The 19370-nt window shown below is 59.2% G+C and overlaps 1 protein-coding gene across 1 annotated transcript in view; it reads right to left on the reverse strand.

The window, feature by feature from the left end:
* DOCK1 (dedicator of cytokinesis 1) overlaps positions 1 to 19370 on the reverse strand; it is a 239593-nt gene that overhangs the window by 190707 nt on the left and 29516 nt on the right. Inside the window, 6 exon segments of the mRNA XM_012723446.1 lie at positions 4603 to 4737; positions 11543 to 11643; positions 11945 to 12034; positions 15285 to 15382; positions 18415 to 18598; positions 18910 to 19013. Of these exon segments, the coding sequence (XP_012578900.1) occupies positions 4603 to 4737; positions 11543 to 11643; positions 11945 to 12034; positions 15285 to 15382; positions 18415 to 18598; positions 18910 to 19013 (712 nt within the window).

Genomic DNA, 19370 nt, shown 5'->3' on the forward strand with positions numbered 1-19370 from the left:
AAAAAAAAAAAAAGGACATGCAAACTGGATGAAATAAAAAATTATATGTTGAGTATCAGAGACATATTTTAAAATCAGAGACATGAGAGGGCTGAAAGTAAAATAACGGAAAAAGTTACCAAATGCAAATACTAACCCAAAGATAAGGGAATGTTTCATACAGATTATGGAATAATGCCACAAGAAAGATCATAGCTCTAAATGTGTATGCCCCCAATAACACAGCATCAAAATCCACAGGGTATACCTTAATGATCCTATTTGCATTTAAAATTCTACCACAAATCCCTAATAATGAAATTTAATTTCTAGTTTCTACTTCTACCCAACATATAAAAGGTTGTAAGACATAAAAATTTACTAATTTTCAGCAATCCCTTGGGTGCATCTTTCTGCAATGAGAGACTAGCTTGGCGGTCTCTAGAATCTGATCTCTTGCCTTTACTAAATAAACCAGGAAAAGCAACTTGTTTGACCCAAGCTGAGGTGAAGGAAGGTGTGGGAGGGAAAAACACAGGGGAAAAGAAGCAGATAAATAAATGAATAAAGCCTTGCATTCCCTGCACTGCTTACATGTTGTAAAGAAGCATTAAATAACAGGGACCAAAAACCTTGTGTCTGTTAAGGATGTCCCCTCTTTGCGGAAAGGAAAGCAAAGTGGCAGGTCTGCAGCCAGTCAGTCATAATGGACATAATCATCCACGAAGCTACGCCAGAGCTGGCAAAAATCCAGCAAGTGAGGCAAGAGGACCCCATGGCTCTGAGATGGTGCCACAGGGCTGTTTTCTGGAACGCGGGGTCCTGGAACGCAGGGTCACAGCGTCCTCCCACACAGAAGACAGGCAGACAGCACCTGCAGAGAGGCGCCCCTGCATGTGGGGGGAGCTTTCCACGGGTCCCCCACAAAACAAATGTCTCAGGGGCCAGAGTTTCTCAACTGCTGTTCCATTTCAGAACAAAATGAGCTTTCTACGCAAACAAAAAGCATAGATCCACATCATGACAGAGCAAGCAGGAGACCTCAGAAGCTTCGGCATCTCCATGCCCTGCTTTCAGGGACCTCTTTGTTCCCTGAGGAATAATTACAGCCAATTATCCTTGAATTTAACAAAACTACTACTATTATGTGAAAACACTGGACTATATTGGAAGAAGAAAAGTAAAATACCTCAAAAGTTTATTCAAATGCAAAAGAAAATGCACTTGTCTGTTCCCGCTGTGAGCACAAGCATTTTTCTCCCAAGGTGATCAATGTGTTAAGGTAAGAAAAGGAGAAGAATGCACTGTCTTCCACCTCAGACACCAGCACCCAGAGCTGCTTCGAACAGCAGGCTGGATCACACACTGGCGACGGGCAGGGGCTGGTTTGTCTCAGTACCAGGTTCCTCCACATGAACACCCTGCAGGCCGACGATGAAGAGCCAGGGCAGGGAAGGGCGGGACAGGGCCTGGGCGTGGGGGCGCGCACTACCCAACCTGAGCCCCCACTTACTTACTGCCTGCATTGTCTAAGGCCAGGCTCCCTTGTCTACCAGGGGATCCCTTAGATACTAAACCATCTCAGCAGTTCAGACTGAGATTTAAGTTTCAGAAGCAGTATCATCTCTCAGCTAATGGGATCACGACTGTGTTCCAAGTTTTAAAAGAAAAGTATGTCCTTCTCTGCCCTCCAGGATGGTAGGAGGCAGCCAAGATATGCATTTAGGCAAAGGAGAAAAAATAAGGCCCATAAACAATTGAAGTCTGGGGTGTAGTTAGGCTCCAGGGCTCATTCAGTGCTTAGTGCCAGGGATGCAGGACGGGCAGAGGGAGAGGGGGAGGGCAGCAAAGGGGAGAGAAGCCTGATGCCCAGACCCCCAGGGGCATCACCATAGCCTTCAGGCAGACAAAGCCGGATGCCCAGCCCGAGCCCCTGGAAGACTGGGCAGCCTCGGGGTGGGCTGTGCCGACAGCCCAACGCCAGCACTCGGCCCCGTGAGGATGTGAGACAGGCACTACCTCCCGGTCACGGCCAGGGCCTGCTGCGAGCCTCATGCCGTCTGTGGGCCACTGAGGGCTCCAGTGTCTTTAAGCCAAAGAGACCGGGGGGAACAGGAGTCTCAGATCAACCCCAGAATGAGCAGGAACAAACACTCTCGGAGGACCGGAAGCTGGCCAGTTCCGTATCCTGCAGTCGGGAAGGGCTGAACTGTCAGACAGCAGAAGGTCTGGGTTACAGGTATGACGAGAGAACGGTAATGGCCCCCAAGTACCAGCGCACCCTCTACCAAAAGAAAGCATCCACAAAGCCATCTAAACATCCTTCCCAGACCGCCTGACCTTCAGAGGTCACATGACATGGTTCTGGTGCAAAGCGCATGACACTTTGAAGGGACCAAGGAAAGTCCTTTAAAGGAGAGTGACTGGAAGCACTGGTCAGCCTAAGCCCCCCGTGCTGCCTGGAATGAAGGGCTGATGCCGGGAGAGGCAGCAGCCACCTTGGGGCCATGAGGTCAAGAGCCAGCCCTGAGGATGGGGGAGCAGAGGGTGGGGAGAGGAGCCAACAACACGGGAAGCCCACAGAGGAAGGGAACGAGCTCCGGCTCCTCCCAGGGCTCCATGTTGTGGGGGAACTCAGAAAGCACACAGAAGGTGAGCCGCACCGGGGAGGCGATCTCTAAGTCACAGGCACATTGCTAACCCTGGCAAGCGCCTTCAAACTCCACTTCATGGACCACAGGCCTAGGACCTCCTGCTGGTGGGCTGGACGGAAGAGGGTTAAGGAGACACAGAGAGGAAGGACATTGGTGTCGGTCCCCGGCAACCCCATGTCCTCTGTGCGGCAGCTGCGAAAAGGTGACGGTGCAGACACTGAGCGCTGAGGCTGGCTTCTCTCAAGCGTGAGCAGCAGCATCGGCTGCTCCTGCAGAAAGGGGAGGGGAGCAGCTCGCTTGATGGGCCACTGACCACAAGGACCAAGGTTTCTTCAAAGTAAACTGACCAAGTCCATGTCCCCTGACAGTGTCAAGTTCATCCTTTCACCTTAACGGTGAGATTTGGGCCTCCCTGGTGGCGCAAGGGTTAAAGATGGTGCCATCATCTATCTGCAGCCACTGCAGCCCAGTTCAGTCCCAGTCAGGGAGTGACCCTCAGGGCCTGGCAGACGCTCCTGTCTCGCTGCTCCCTCAGCAGGGGATTTCAATCAACCGGCCTGCCCTGCTTCCCACTCTGTCTCTGTGAGTCCTCACACCTCCTCCACACTTCTGGCCTGTACCCCAGTTCTGTGTGCATAATAAATAAATCTTTAAAAAGAAAATGAGCTGGGCCCTCCCTGGTGGCGCAGCGGGTTAAAGCGCAGCACCAAGAAGCCAAAGCCACTTCCGCATGAGTTCGATCCCCGCCTGCCCCGGAGGTGACCACAGGGCGTGGCAGACCTCTCCTGACCCCCCCTCTGCTCCCCTCAGCAGTGGACTTCGTCGCTCTGCCTGTTCTGCTCCCCGCTCTGTCTCTGGTGAATCCTCGCACCCTCCGCATCTCTGGCTTGTACCCCAGTTCCATATGAATAAATAAATCTTTAAAAAAAAAAAAAGAAAATGAGCTAACCAAAGATTTAAAATTGGGGGAGGGGGATATATTGTGGGAGTTGAGTTCATTTTCATGGGAATCACCACACTGAAACAGAAAACACAGGTAACACTAGGCCGCGGCCTTTGCCCTGGGCTTGGTGGCTGAGCAGGAGGCCTGTCTGCGTGACTCACTGGTGCGACGTACTGGTCGACAGAGCTGGGCGCACACGGGGGCAGACGTCAGCAGCAGCCACGCTGAGCAGCGGGGCCTCCTAAGCCAGAGGGGCCCTCGTCCCCCACGGACTCAGCGCGAGCCTGACGCGACTCCGGCCAACCCCAGCACCCGGCAGGCGCCAACCTCTCACACAAGGGTCGCCCAAAGCTGCCCCTCAGAGAAGCAGGAAGGTGGACATGACCCCCACCACTCGGTGCACCCCCTTTCCATCAATTCATCTGCAGAGCTCAGATCTGAGCGACAGCTGACAGCTGTTTCAGCACATCCCTTAACCGAGGACACCAAGGGGGAAAGTTAAAGTTCTTTAGGAAACTACGGAATCATAAGTGCACTTCGAAGCTCCAAATCAAGCGCAAGCCCCGCCGCTGGGCGGGAAGCGCGGCCCCGCAGCCGCCACCCGCGTGGGACTCTCCCCGGAGCCGGCCGCGGCTCCCGCTGGAGGAGCAGAGGCCGGAGGCCGGGCTCCCCAAAGGGGGCGGGTTAACTTGGTGCTGCTTTCTGCTGTTACTGCTGTGTGCTCTCCTGGGGAGCTTTCTCTCTGTGAAGACACGCACAGACCTACAGAGGCCCTGCACAGGGCCTCGCCAGCCGAGCACGCCGCGCTGTTTACAGGGATGTTTGTCTCGTGAGCAGACTCGGCACAGGGGCCTCTAAGGGCTGCAGGTCACTGCGGGGGCAGCGAAGGGCAAGTGGCAACCCCGGCCCAGTCTCTACCCAGGACAGCGGCGAGAGGAAGGACAGCAAGAGGCGGGGGACAGAGGGGTGGGGGGCGGAGGCCGGGGGCAGGTCGGGGTCGGGAGAGGATGAGGCGGCGGGACCTACTGATTGAACAGGATCCGGGAGCGCACGATGAACTTGAAGATGTACTCCAAGGCCTTCATGGCCTTATACAGCTGCTCGTTGATGCCCGGCTTCTCAGCGTTGTCCACGTAGTTCTTCAAGACCTTGGTCAGCTTCCTGTGCAGAATGGGAACACAGGTTACTAAATCCAGAAAAAAATGACAGGATCTCAATTCCTGGCCGGGACAGAACATACAAGGGGCCGCTGTGTCGGGTCCCCGTCACCCACGCATTCCACGGCACGCGCTCCTGGACACACCCACCAACACGCTTAGTGGAGCAGGTCTAGGCCTCGGAGAGCCCGCCTGGAGCGCTGGGTGTGCTGAGACATACACACATGCGCTGTTTCACTGCCCAGCCCGAGAGGCAGGGGAGGGAGCCGCCTTTCAGTCACAAGGCGGAGGCCAGGCTGGGCCAGCTGGGCAAGGGAAACCAGCTCTCCGACATTAAAAAACAAAAATCGAAAGAGTTTTCTTTACTGTCCTAAGGGGCACAGCCATTCTTTGCCAAAAAGGCATTCTCCCAAACGTTCTGGAACTAGGCGATGCTGGGCCCACAGTGGCTGTACCAAACGCTGCACGTGGACATTGAATTTTATACTCAAAAGTGGCTAAAATGCTAAAGGTGACGACGTGGAAATGTTACCACCATGAAAAAGGCATCCTGGGCCCTCCCTGGTGGCACAAGGGGTCAGGATGCAGCACTGGAAGCTGGCCGCAGCCGCTTCACTGCTAGTTCAATCCCCGCCCCGGAGGTGACCCCCAGGGCGCGGCAGACCCCTCCTGACCCACCCGCTGCTCCCCTCGACAGTGGACTTCGTCGATCTGCCTGTTCTGCTCCCCACTCTTGTCTCTGGTGAAGCCTCTCACCACCTCTGGCTTGTACCCCAGTTCTGTATGCATGAATAAATATTTAAAAAAAAAAAAAAGAAAGAAAGAAAAAGGCATTCTTTGAAATAGGCTTCGTCCTTGGAAAGCATCCAGGCCATCCTCTGCATTTCAGCTCCTTTTCTGAAACTGGAATTCCTGAAATTAAATTTTAGGACTAATTTTTCAAACAAGAGCCATTCTTAACTTATAATGAGTTTTCCTGAATGTCCTCGTAGAAAAGAGTAAGATATGAGAGTAAGATGGGTAAGGACATGAAAAAGATTTTCAAATAATCTTTATATTTTCTAGTGACAGGATTACAAAAGTCTTTTAAGTCTAATGACTTTACGTAAGAGTCCATATCCTTAAATTAATACCTGGTCAGAAAAACACAAGTAACTTCCTCACCTGAAACATTTAAAACCTTCCTCATTACAGACATCTGCCAAAACTAATTTTAAAAGCTTCATATCATTACATAGGTAATTAGACAGTTGGTACAAATAAACTATCCATTGGTTGTTTCACAGATGAAGAATTCAATTTCATAAAATAAATTGAGTTCACGGGTTTTTTTTTAAACCTTTCATGATTCAGAGTATGTGAGTTAATTTTTAAAAAGTCAGACTCAACATATGTATATATCAAAAAAATCCAAAAATATAAGCCACATTAACAAGCCACCATATGCAAATTAAACCAGAAGCCATTTTTCGCCTAATAAAATTAAGTGAAAAAAATGCTCAGACAAGCCGATGGGATGCGGCTTCCTTTGGAAAGCAAAGTGGTAATAGCCATTGCAAAATAGATTGAAAATATCTATTACAATTAAAAAGAGCTCACTCCTCGGACATCAGCAATTCTACTCCTAGTAACCCAGCCTACAGACACTACAAACGTGTTAAAGGGCTTTTACTGTGGCCTGCTGCAACGGCGGAAATACAGAACTAAAGCAAATGCTCATCGCGCGAGAGCTGATCAAACAGATGAGAGGAAGCCCGTGGAACACCGCACAGCTGTCACAAATGAAAGGCCGGGAGGGCCAGTGTGCGGAGTCCCACGTGGGAGGGCCACGTGCATGGGAGTCCCACGCGGGAGGGCCACGTGCACGGAAGTCCCACGTGGGAGGGCCACGTGCACGGGAGTCCCCCGTGCGCGGGAGGCCACGTGCGCGGGAGGGCCAGTGGCGGGGAGGGCCAGTGGCGGGGAGGGCCAGTGTGCGCAGAGGGCCAGGGCATGTGAGGCCCACGTGGCCACTCCCACAGAGTCAGGCAGCCACAAGCCGCAGGAAAGCAGCTGCGACCGACCGGAAGACAGCTTGTCGGTCTCCTCTGGTCCACCTTCTCTCCCACCCATCTTTTGTCTCCCTTCATGCCCCGCGTCTTTGTTCCCGCAGCTTTCCGTCTCCTGCAAAGTTATTTGAGCGATTCCAGACGTTTTCCATTTCTATGTAGCTCGTTAATAGATGAGTCGCTTTTTTGACAAAAGCTTGCTGGAGTTTCGATTGCTGTTGTGCTCAACTACAGATTAGTCCGGGCAAATGGACATCTGTGCAATATCTTATCTTTCAATCCGTGCTCAGCTCTGTTCAGTTCTTCCACAATTTCTCCCAGAGACTTTCTGTAATTTCAGAGTAGGAGCCCTGCCCATCTGTCATGAAATTAGTCTGAGGTAGCTGATGCTTAAAAAAAAAGCATGGTCAGTCATATTCTACCTTAGCATGTTCCCACTAACTATACACACAGAGCTGATTTTCTAAAAGAGCTTTGAATCACAGCTTCCCTAAGTAGTTCTAGAAGCTTCCTTTGTTTTATTCGATTGCTAACACAGGTTCCTCAGGGTCTGAATGTGCATAAGCCCATCTACAAATAACGGCAGCTTGACTGCAACTGCTGAACTTCCAAGTGTCTCTTTCTTGCTTCGTTGCCCAACTTCCAGACGACCTACTCAGCTGTGCTAAGGTCAGGCAGCCCTGGCTTGTCCCTGAACTTAGGGGACAGCGTCTCGTGCGTCAGCACAGTTAGGTCAGCCCCCATCACTTGTGGGAAAGGCCCCCTGCGCCCCCGGTTGGCAGAGGCATTTTAGCATAAATGGATGTTGAGTTTTGACAAATATATTTTCTGTGTTACTGAGACTTAAAGAAAAAAAAAAAAAAGCACACGGAGAAATTAAGCCAGGGATGGCGCAGAGCCCTGTGCCCCGCGGACCTGTCCCCCAGCCAGGGGACGCCACCAGCCACACGTGGAGCCCGAGCCCCGGGAACGCAGCTCCCAAGTGAAAGTCTGATCCGCCTACCAGTGGCTGTCACGCTGGGCGGTGCATACGCTGAGACTCTGGTTTGCACAGAGGCAGCTCAGCCAACAAGCACATCACAGCCGTTTGAGACGGGCTGTAGTCGGCCTCCTTCAACAAAGTTACACATTTCTGCTCATTCAAACAGCACCACTAGTAAGGCGGGGGAGGGAAAGCAGAGGAAAGGTTCAAGATTCCAGCTTGACAAAAACAGACATGAACAAAACTTAGCATGAGCAGACAGCTAATGGAAAAGGGAACCGGGCGGACACGTCACTAACGGCAATAAAAAGTCCTCAATTCCTGGGGCACGCGGTCACTGCAAATTAGCATCCCTACTAGGAAAACCAAAACCGGACCCAGCCTCATGACAGGCAAGTGAGTGCAGACACCGGGAAGGGGCAGCAGCCACAGCCAACGTGGAGACCTGGGGGGCTCCCGGAAAGAGGAGAGCCGTGGACACTGCCCCTAAGTGTCCAGCCAAGGGGAGGGAAACCTGTGTGCACACGAAGGCGGGACAGGAATATGCACAGCGGCCCGTTTCCGGGAAAGACGACACTGGAAATACCGGAGCACCGATGGACAGGAGGCCAGCTCAGCCAGTCACGGCGGCTCATGCCCTGAACAGCTCCTAGCCGTGAACAGGAGCCAGTGACGCCGTGATGCACGACGCAGTGAGGCCCCCTCAAAAGCAGCCGTGGAGGGACCGGCACTCGGGACCCCGAGCCACAGAGGGCGGCCGAACGGGCCTGCGCTCACGGAAGTCAGCAGAGCGCTGCTGCGTGTGTATCCCTGACTCAGAGGGCTGCGGGAACCTTCCGGGAAGTGGCCACACTCACGTCCTTGGTGGGCAGTGGGTGGTGCCCCGGGTGTTTGCAATTGTCCAAACTCACAAAGTCGACGTTTCGTTGTATATAAACTACAGCAGTGACAAGTGTTCTTAAGTTTTAAAAATACCACCATGATGCCATTTTCTACAATGAGCAGAAATAACAGTGACCTTAAAAGACACATGCGGAATCCGTCCAGGGACTTGCCAGCAGCGGTCACCCAACGGCAGCTGTCAGCGCGCAGGGAGCTGAGACGTTCTCACGCACAGGCTGGTCACGTCCAGGCCTCTGGGCTTTGTCTCCATTTAATCATGTGTCATTGTCGGACGGTGGAGGCGGGAATGGTGATGATCACATTTTCATTCTGCCCAGACACGTATGCTCTCTACCACTAGCGACCTCTAAACTAGCAACTGCTGTCCGCGGTTCCTGGGGTGCCTTTCAAATGGTGCCCCCAAAGCAACAAACACAGATTCACGCCGCACACTGTTGCAGGGCCTGCTCTGCAGAGACCACAGCGGGCGCGAGACCATGGCCCCCAGACTGCCAGGACACCAGGTCACCCACACCCCCTGCTCCCTAACTTCTTACAGAGACGCCGAAATTTCGCACGACTCAAATGCTCGCAGAGACACAGCTGGAGGCGGGACTGAGACGCTGCTGGGCTCTGGGCCAGCGCTCAGGCCAGGTGCTGCCGTTCACTGCCACACACTCCCAGGAGCCACTGGTGCTTCTAGAGTTGACCCGGAAGCAGCCCTAAGATTGCCTGTTTTACCGCTGAACCCCAACAAAAGCTCCATGTATTGGGCGGGGGGGGGAGTCACTCCAAGCACGAAGCGGGCCTCAGAACCCCGGCAGAAGCCGGGCAGCGGCAGGCAGCATTGCCGGGGGCTGTGTGCAGAGGCCCGGCCAGCCGGCCCCGCCCTCCCGAGCCTGCAGGTGCCTGCAAGTGTCCCTCACCCGTGCTTCTCCGCGCACAGCACAGCGGTCACCGTGCTGGCAGGAACCTGGTTTGACGTGGCCTAACTTGCTTTCCCAAGTTTACTGGAAAATGCAGCTCTTCTTCTTAAACCCTTTGATGCCCCCAAAGAACTCACATTCCGTACAAGACACCTACGGATTTATTCCAACAGAAAAGAATTAAAAAAGAAGGAATGATTTGCAAAGAGAAGGACCCAGACCCACAAATCAACCGGGAAGTCAAAGGAGCGCGTCCATCTGGCCAGGCAGTCCTGGGACAGCTGAAAGATCAAGCCTGGCACAGCTGAGGGCAGACGAGACGGCCACTGGTCAGCGGGAGGAAAGCGGGCTGGCTCGGAAAGGCGGCCGGAAGCACAGAACGGCGCCTGTGCTGCTGGTTTCTGGAAGAACATCCGCAGAGTCAGCGTCCACATCCCGGCCTCGCACTGGCCACCACCAGTGGCCTCTGCACAGCGTGTGCCCTGTGCAGCGCCGAGAAGCAACGCCAGCCCCTCCAGCCACCTTGGCTCTCTGGGGGAGCCGAGCACAGAAAGGCCGCACCGCAGCCTTTATCAAAGCAGGGCGCGGAGACTGGCCAGCCGGAGTCTAGCAACCCAGCCACCAGGCTTCGAGGAGGGAGTGCGGGCGACGCCCTGTGAGAAGCCCTGGGCCGAAGCCCCAACACCAGACATCCACCCCTCCAGTTAGGAGGCAAGGCACATCTCCCCGCAAGTGCCAGCGCGCAGATCAAGCAGCCGAGGGCCTGCGGCCGCCGTGAGCAGCACAAGCAGGCGGCCTCCCAGCGGGACGTCCCTGCCGCAGACGGCAGACAGGACACGGACGCACAGCAGCCACCTCAGCTCATCGGCGAGGTGGCCTCCTGGCTGCTCCCCTGGCGAACTTGCTGGAGCCCCCTTTTCACTTCGCCACCCCAGGCGTGCAGGCTCGCCGCTCCCCGAGGCTCGGGGGGCGCGTGAGGAGCAGCAGGCTACACACTGCTGACTTTCTGACCCCAAGTCCAGGGTGAGGAGGGCCGCATGGCCGCATTTCAGCAGAGGGCAGAGTGGACACGGGACAGCCGCGGGCACCACGCCACACGGGCCCAGGCACCTCCGCGCACCCTGCCCGGCTCTGTTCTGGTTCTGGGCAGGACGCAGTCACAGGGCCCCGCCCCGAGCCTGGGAGGACCTGTCCCGTGGAGGCAAGGGAGCATCGCCACCGAGAGAGCAGAAGGTTTGCTCCCGTCTCAGCGAAGGACGGAGCCTGCGCCGCAGTCCGTGGGCGCTTGCGGCCCCCTCCCCGGGGCCCTGCAGTAAGCAAGGCGGCTGTGGAATCAGCAGCAGACTCATGACAGAGCTGCTGCAGACAGATGACCTTGAGCTCTGACCTCGAGCTCTTGAGCTTAGGGCAGCGCACAGGCAAAGAACACAGGTCAGCCAGGGACAGTCGAGGCAGTCAGGCACCTGCACCCCATGAACTGTCACTGAACAGAACCATTTCCGGGGACTCTGAGTGGGGGGGGGTCCAGCCAGGTGGCTGGGCAGTGAGGACCAAGCCAGTGACCGCTGGGGCTAGAGGGGCAAACGTGAGGCCCGCTTTGAAGAGCCTAACGGTAAGGGAAAACTCCAAGCTGAACTGTATTCACACTGCAGCACCAGTGATTTGGAAAGAGGCACACGTCAGCGCCTCCCAAGCCTCCCCGGAGGCTGCTCCACACCCACCTATCCGTTCATCAGACGCAGACTGGAAATCTCAGACAAAGGGGAGCTGTGGAGGAGGGCGAGAACTTATCCCAGAACGCTGTGATCCATCACAGGTCTCCCTCAGCAAGATTCAGGTCCGTGACGAGGGAAACAATAACCAAATTTACTTCAGTCAATTCAGAGTGATGAAGGGAAAACACAGCCACAGACAGAGAAGTCTGTGAAAAAGACCTAAGCTGTGGTTTGAAAACAGCCAAAAACAACTCACGTGTAGGCTAGGGTCGCGCTGAAGTGCTTCTTAATGTAGGTCTCCAGCACAGGGTTAAAATGCTGGAACTTTCTATCAGCAATGAGTCCAATGATGAACACCTGTGAAATCAGTGAGCATTCTTGTCAGCAAACAATGCCAGCCTTCTGGAATCTTCACAGAGTAGCTCGCACGGCCCCAAGCGACACACCAAGTCTGGTTGCGGGGGGCGAGGGGCGGGGGTAAGCGCTGAGGTCCCGAGATTGCATTGCCTCACTACGGAATCTCAGAAAAAGAGACTTTCTAGCTCTCAAAGCTCCGGCTGTGATTGGGTTTACAACTGCAAATGCCCTAAGGTCTCCTGGATGTCCACCCCCCTTCAAAGGCCACAGCACACAAGCAGACACAAACAGAACCTCTCACCAGCGCATCAAACACCAAGGTGTCGAAAGTCTCGCTCTCGGAGTTCTCCATCATGATGTTGAAGAGGGCGTCCAGCGTGTCCTGGAGGAACTGTGGAGACGGCCAGGAGGCGGCATCAGGCCCCGCCCCCCAACCTGAAGAACCATGACTGCTAAATTACCCCGTGTCCTCCTTCCCCATCGCCCCCTAAGAAGCATCCCACCTGGGGGTTTTCTCAGCCATTGAACGCATGAGACAAACACGTGAGATGCAGGAATTAATTTAGCACTAAAGCATGGCGCCCTGAGCCAAGCAGGGGCATCAGCCGCGGGGTTCCTTCCTACGGCCCCAATGGGGCTTTCCAGCCCCTCATCCTGGCCAGGTACAGGCGCAGGGGAGGGGTTGATGCGGCCCCACACAGAGCCTCCGGCAGAGCTGCCAGGGAGCAGCCACAGCTGAGAAACACAGGCCTGTTCTCGCCCTGCGGCCCTTGCCACTCAAGTGCCAGGAGACGCCCACTCAGCTGCAGTTTGGTAAGCCCCTCGGGGCCTACAATTCACCAAATGGGCCACAGAGCATCCAGAAAAGAGCAGGAGCCTCCCAAGCCGAGTCCCGTTAGAAGCTGGTTTGGGGCCGTCTCCAGCTCTTCTGGGAGCGAGCAGCAGGGTCTGGAGATGCTGGCAGGGAAGCCGCTCTTTGGGCGCATTGAATGGGCACCATGCACCGGCCTGGCCGCAAGGGGTCGCACCCCGAGAGGTCACCACCTGGGAGGCATCAGCCCAAGGGGCAGGAGGGGTGAGAAACTGGACACCGGTCGCTGGGAGGAACGGCCGCAGGTTGGGAAAGAGGGGGGCAGCCGCGCAAAAGCTGGGCACAGGCTGCTTGCGGGACTCGGGGTTTCTGTCCGCCACGAGCTCACACGGGAGGAAAACGCGCCCCCAGAAAACGTGCTCACAGACAGGCTGATACTTTGTTCCTAAATGTCAAAATGTGGAAACCCCAAAGTGAAGAAAGGGACCCGGGCAATCTGGACAACCAGGCCCTGTTACTGCCAGCAAAGGAAGGGGGTCACAGTCACGCCTGGGGCACCACAGGAGCCACGCACGTCAGGCTCACACAGGAACCGGCCAGCCGAGCCCTTGGTGCAGAGAAGCGGCGCGGTGGCGGTGGTGGGGACAGCGCACTCTGGGGTCTGTCCTGGCGAGCCACGCCCTGGACTAGACAGCGGCCGTGGCCCTGGCACACGGCGGTGTAAAGGCCTCGTCATGAAAGCGATGAGGCAGGCGAGGCAGGGGCGGCAGAGTGGGAAGCGGGCCCAGCCCGGGCGCAGGCCCCGACACCCCAGTCTCCACAGGACTCTGCCAGGCTACAGCACTGAGACAGACGGACCAGAGAGATGCCCCCAGGGCTCCCGAAGGCTCCTTCCGGAACCCCACCAGCGCCTCACAGGTCCCCCAAGTCTCCAGGGACCCTCCGAGTCTCCGAGACCCTCGCTGTCCTCCCTCTCCCGACCCGGGGCCGTCTGGTCCGGGCCTCGACATTGTCCTAACTCCTGAAGGAGGGGCTGACGCCCGTGCCCGCCGTCGCTTCCCGTCACTTTGGGACCGCAGGGCCCTCAGAGGTCGCACAGCCTGTGTCGCGGCCAGCAGGGCACGAGGTGCAGGCCTGGCTGGCCGCGGTCAGGGCCCAGTGCCACAGCAGCCCCCGCCGCCCACCCAGAGGACAAGTCAGGGCGCAGGACCAAGGCGCATGGCCTGAAGCCAGCTCCCTGCAGGGTCTGGGTGTCCCGCTGGGGTGGGGCAGGGGACCAGGACACAGGGCAGCCTGGAGGAGGGGCCTGTGCGAAGCCGAGAGGCTCCCCAAGATCATCTGCGGAGGGGCAAAACCGCCCCTTGGCCCATTCTCCACCAAGACGGAAACGCGCCGTCACTGAGTGAACGAGAACTTCTCCCCCTCTGGCAGTGGCGCAGAGGTGGCAGGTGGAGTGAAGCCCGCAGGGCCCGGCCTGCCCTGCACACTGGTGCGGACTGCGCTAGCCTCGACAGGCGACGGGCTCTCCGGGCCCCCGGGGCCCTGGCACAGGAGGTGGCAGCCAGACTCGAGGGCACTGCACCATCTACACAGCAGGGAGAGCTGAGAAACGGACCGCACGGGGTGAAGCACACTGGTCAGGGGTGGGCGCCCAAGACACGTCCTGGTGAGGCCGACGGGCTCCCGGAAGCGCGTGAACCCCAGGACCACAGGTGCTCACAAAGGAAGGGGGTGCAATTCCGGGTCTGTGTTGCTAAGGAGATGTTCGAGGGTTCCGGTTTCCATCTGGACCAGAGAATACGTAGAACCCTGAGCTGGTTAAAATGTTAATAATTAACGTGATGCCAGCCAGTGCGGGGCAGGGCCATGGCTCAGGTGGGAAGACAGAGTGCGCTGGGTCCAGGAAGGTGGCGCAGCCACTTCATCTCCGTGACGCTAACCACACTGCTGCTCTGCACGCAAACTTTCGGTAATGAATTCCTGGAGGGGTAAGGCCAGCGCCTCTCCTGGGGGCCCTGGCCAGAGGTCCGCCACGAGGACCAGAGCTCCGCGGCAGCCCAAGGACCTGACTGCCGTGAGCGGGTGTCCCCAGGAACTAGGAAGCCGCGCCCGGGAGGGCGGAGCAACAGCGGCGTCCGCCCCAGCGGCCAGGGCCAGGCGGGGCCCCGAGGGCCGACAGGCCGGCCTGTCTCCACTCCACATGCTTCCGGCAAGCTCCACCTATCGCAGGTGTGGGAGGGCAAGGCTGCAGGGCCTCTTTAAAGGTCAGGTCTGGAGAGCCGCTCTGCGGGGGCTGCGAAGTGAGTCAAGATCCAGGCGGCGAGAATGGCCAGGAAGGGCCAAGCAGCGCCGCGAGAGGCCAGGAATGGCTGCGAAGAGCGACTGCGCCAAGGACTGGGCGTCTCCGCCCTGGCACACAGCTCGCAGGCCAGCTGCAGAAGTTCTGGGGCCATCAGAGCCGGCTCCACACGAGGGCAAGCACTCTGAGGATGACGAGAGTCCACAGCCCCCCGGGCCACTCACGGCACCACCTGTCCTCTCATCCCGCAAAAGGCCATGTCCACGCGGCGGCAGGAGAGAGCCTCTGGGGGCTGGGGAACTTTGCCACACCCCCAGCAGGACCCGCCGGACCAGACCCCTGGCGGGGCTGATTCCCAGGCCCATTTCCTGGCAGGAAGCCACCGCCCTCCAGACCGCTGCTCCAGAGGGACTGTCCAGGCAGAGGTGGGGTCACACTCTGACCCCTGAAAGGCATCGCCCCAACCCCGACTCGCCAGGAGGCACCCGGCTGTCCACCCGTGCTGGGGGCCGGAGGGGGTGGCCGAGTTACCTTCACCACTTCGCCGCCGTCCACCTTCATCAGCTGCCTCAGGTTCTGCTGCAGCAGGCTGGTGTTGGAGCGCCACTTCAGGAGCCCCAGGAGGTCCACTGCAAAGAGAGGCCCATCAGGGGTGGCCCAGGGCCGGGCCCGCCGTGTCCACAGGGAGCCCAGACATTTCCCGGTGCAGAAGAACCAGCCTGGACCCGGAAAGGCGCCAGCCAAGGGTCCACTACCCCGCGGGGCCAGCCGCGCGGCGGCCTCGTGATGACCGACTGCGGTCGCCATGAGACGGCTCCCTGGCCTGCTTGAAGCTGAGGGCCGGGATGGGCCTTTCCCACATGGGCGCAGAGGCTCCCCGTGCCGCCACTGTCCCGCGCGGCAGGGCCCTGCCCACGAGCGGGCACCCAAGTTCTTAAATATCAAGCAAGCGTGGCAAAGGCCAGCGCCAGGGTGGGGACGCCTGCCCGTCCAGGCCCGCCGCCCACCGGGGCCTGGTCCTGTCCCTGAGCTCAGGGCTGGCTGTTTTCTACCAGTGAAATGGCAGACACAACGCGGCGGTCTGGACGTGACGTCACGCCAGAAGACCGCAGCCGGTCCCACAGCCGCGAGGGGGCGGCGCCCGCGGGCTCCTGTGCCGTCACATTACTGTGACCCCCGGGGGACCCCAGGAGCCCTGCACCCTCGGGGGGAACACGTGTGGGCTAGACACGGCCTCCCCAAGGAAACCCTGGTGCAGATGGGAGAGAAAAACAGAATCTGAGCAACAGGGAGAATCCAGGACCCAAGTGAACTTCAAGGGCTCAAGCCGCCAAGAGAGCTGGGGGGGGGGGGGGGGGGGGGGGGGGGCGGTTGCTGAATCTCGCCCTGGCGTCCGTGTGACCTCAGCCCCGGGAGCAGCCGGCAGAGGCAGCGACACCAGGAAGGTGAGAGGAGATGTAGCCAGGGCGCCCCGAGACAGACCAGCAGCAATGTGACCCCGGCTCCAGATCTCAATATCGGGACGATGCTGCCAGAACAGCCGGGCGGGAGGGCCTGAGCACCCTGCGGCCCCGTGGGGAGGCCGGCAGGGAGAGGGCCAGGACCCAGACCCCGGCGACCCGCGGAGGTCAGCCACTTAGGTCCCAGGGTGAGCGGCCGCCTTCCAAGACACCCCAGAGCGGAGGGGATTTCGCCTCTCTGTGGGGCCCAAGCGACAACCTCTGTGGGGACACACGCACAGTGACAGCCCCCTGGACACGGCCCGGCCGAAGTTGACCTCGGGGGGCTACTTGTAGACACGCTGGCAGACCACGAGCCCTCGGCAGGGAGCGGCCGGGTGATGCGGGGCCGGAGCCCAGCCCGCCCCCGCCGCGCTCCTCCGGCCGGGCCCAAGCCTCCAGCGTCCCATCATAACCCACTGCACGGCCTCGCTCTCATCAGCGGCTCAGTTAATCGAGGAGGAATCCCATCTTCTGTGTCTTTTCCTGTGCCCGGAACATCCCGCTTCAAGCTGAGAGCCGGGACTTTAATACAAACCCTGATGAATAATTCAGCTGCCGCGTTTCCCTAAGTAATGGGACTCTGCGGCCACAAATCAAGCTCTCAGGAAAATGACTCCCTGAAATGAGAGCCTGGCCAGGCCCGCGTGCCAGCGGGGGCAGCCCCCTCTGCACACCCGACACGCCGCCGCTGCTGCGCAACGGGAGTCGGCGAGGCCCCTTGGGCTCCCGCGGCAGCACCGCTCGGGACGTCCCGTCTCCAGGCAACCACAGCCGGGGGCGGGCACCCTCGCGGGCGCCAGGAAGGGGTTACCCAGTGGCTGCTGAGCCCTGGAGCTGGGGTGGCAGAGGGTACAGCCACCCCAGGGGAGGTGTGACTTAACCCCTTGGGGTTTCCTGGTCCCCAGCCCACCTTTCTGGCACCCTGCGGTTGGGAGGGCTCTGTGGGTGGGCGCGCCGGGGAACCGCTCTTCAGGAGCCTCGTCGGATGGGAAAGGGCATCACCTTCCAAATAACAGAGGCAGGCGTGTTTTGCAACGTGCCCACGTATGGCGCTTGCCGCACAGGGACGGGCGGGAGCTCAGCAGCGCCCACTGTGGGGCGCCTGCTGGAGAGCTGAGCCCCGCCCGGGTAGTGATTCACTGGGAGCAGCAGCCTCTGGGCCGGCCAGGTGGACAGCATGGCCACCGGGCCAGCGAGGACCTGAGGACACATTTTCTGTGCCCCGTCCTCAGCCGGCCACTCTGGGCACCCTCCGGCCTGTGCTGGGGTCAGGGCAGCAGCCTGAAGGCCTCGTGGGGGTCACTGCAGGGCGGCAGCTCCAGCTACTCACCCCACCTCCGGCACCGATGGCAATGGTCAGGTCAGAGCGTGGCCCAGAGGCCACATGTGAGGGGCCTGTGCCAGCTGCAGGCAGCAGGGCAGGACCCGCACACCCCTGCCAGGGCTGTGCCGCCAGGCGCCCCAAGGAGCCACGACAAGCCCAGGAGCACTGCTCACGAGGGCGGCAGGCCTGGGGCAGCAGAACCTCACGGGGCAGTCAGGAGGCGCGTCCAGGGGCAGCAGGGCAGCTACGCGGGCCAAGATGCGGTCACACTCGGGGCGCAGCGTGTACGTGCCGGATCTGGCGGGGGCCTCCGCCTCCTGCAGCGTGTGCTCTGCCTCAGAAGCAGCCTGGCCGGACAGCCGGGTGCGGACTCCGGCCACCTTGGGGCCGGCAGGGACCCCCAAAGGTGGGCAGGCAGGGCAGCAACGTGTGGTCGCAACACACTCAGGGAGATAAAGACGACTGGCTATCTCAGAGGGGGAGACACGGAGGGGCGCCGGCTCCCACGGCCCGCGGAGCCTCACGGAAGCCCGAGGCGGCCGCACCGCCTGGCAGGTGGAACGGGCAAGGAGGCTCAGCAGGCAGAGCCCCTCGCTGCAGTCAGCCCCGGGGCGGGCGCAGCACTTGGGCCCAACCCCAGCTCTGCCCGACCCAAACCCCGCATGTCACCCCTCAATTACTGGGCCAAAAGCTTTCCGAGGCGTCCGTTCACTGACTTACTGCTTCAGCGGTCATCATCGGGCCGTAACGGGCGCCCGCTAGCGGCCGCTGCCGCTTGCCCACGCACGGACGCCGGCGCGTGCGGAGGGCGGCTGGGAGGGCCGGGGCCACTCACCGTTCTGGGTCAGCTTGGTGGAGCACACGAGGGTGGAGATCTGGAAGGAGTCCTTGCTGATGGTGCAGCTGCCCAGGCTCTGCATGCCCCTGCCCGTGGCCGAGTGGCCCTTCTCCTCCAGCTCCGCCTTGGTCGAGGGCAGGCTCAGGTACGTGGCAGCGTCCTCCAGCTTCTTGGCTTCGGCCTGCGGATTCAACCGGGCACCGCGTCCAGTGAGTTCCCCGCCAGCCGCCCGAGGTCTCCGCCATCTCTCCCCACCCCAGTGTGCGGTTGTCACTTGTGCCCTGGGCCTTCCCTCCTCCCGTGGATGAGCTGACGCCGAGCGCCTGTCAGGCGGCACCACGGGCTCACGCACGCCTCCCGGTCGTCAGGAGCCCCGAGCCATGGCATCAAGTGCCGCGAGACAGGACAGCGGCCTCCACCCCCCGGGGGGCCAGCCCGGGCCAGGTGGTCAGAGGGACGCGAACCGCCAGTCAACGCGGACACCGGGCATGCCTTGTAGACGATGAGGTCGTGCTCCCCGTCCCTCAGCGTGGTCCCGTCATATCGCATCAGCTTGACGAACGCCAGCGCGAATATCTTCTCTGACTTATCCTTCGCTGCAACAGACACGCGATCATTGTCCCAGGGCGCAGCGCGACCGCCCCCAGGTGCCCATGGGGAGCTGGGCCGGGCCTGCCAGGCGGGGGCTCACCAGGGAGCACCACGGCACAACCAGCACATCCAGGGACCCCACAGGACAGCAGGAGGGGCCAGGGAGTGTGAGCTGGCAGCAGAGGAGGGTGGCGGGAGCGAGACTGTCGCACCCCAGGGTGAGCGGGTGACACGGCCCGCTATGAGCGGGACACGGGTGGGTGAGAGAGACGGCGCCACGCAGGGACGAGCAAGATGCATGCCGTGACAGGCCACAGGGGCACGGGCCACTCGGCAAGGCCCAGCCTGACCCCCGGACGGAG

This window comes from Condylura cristata, unplaced genomic scaffold, assembly GCF_000260355.1.
Source record: "Condylura cristata isolate star-nosed mole 26May11 unplaced genomic scaffold, ConCri1.0 scaffold00011, whole genome shotgun sequence".
Taxonomy (NCBI): Eukaryota; Metazoa; Chordata; class Mammalia; order Eulipotyphla; family Talpidae; genus Condylura; species Condylura cristata.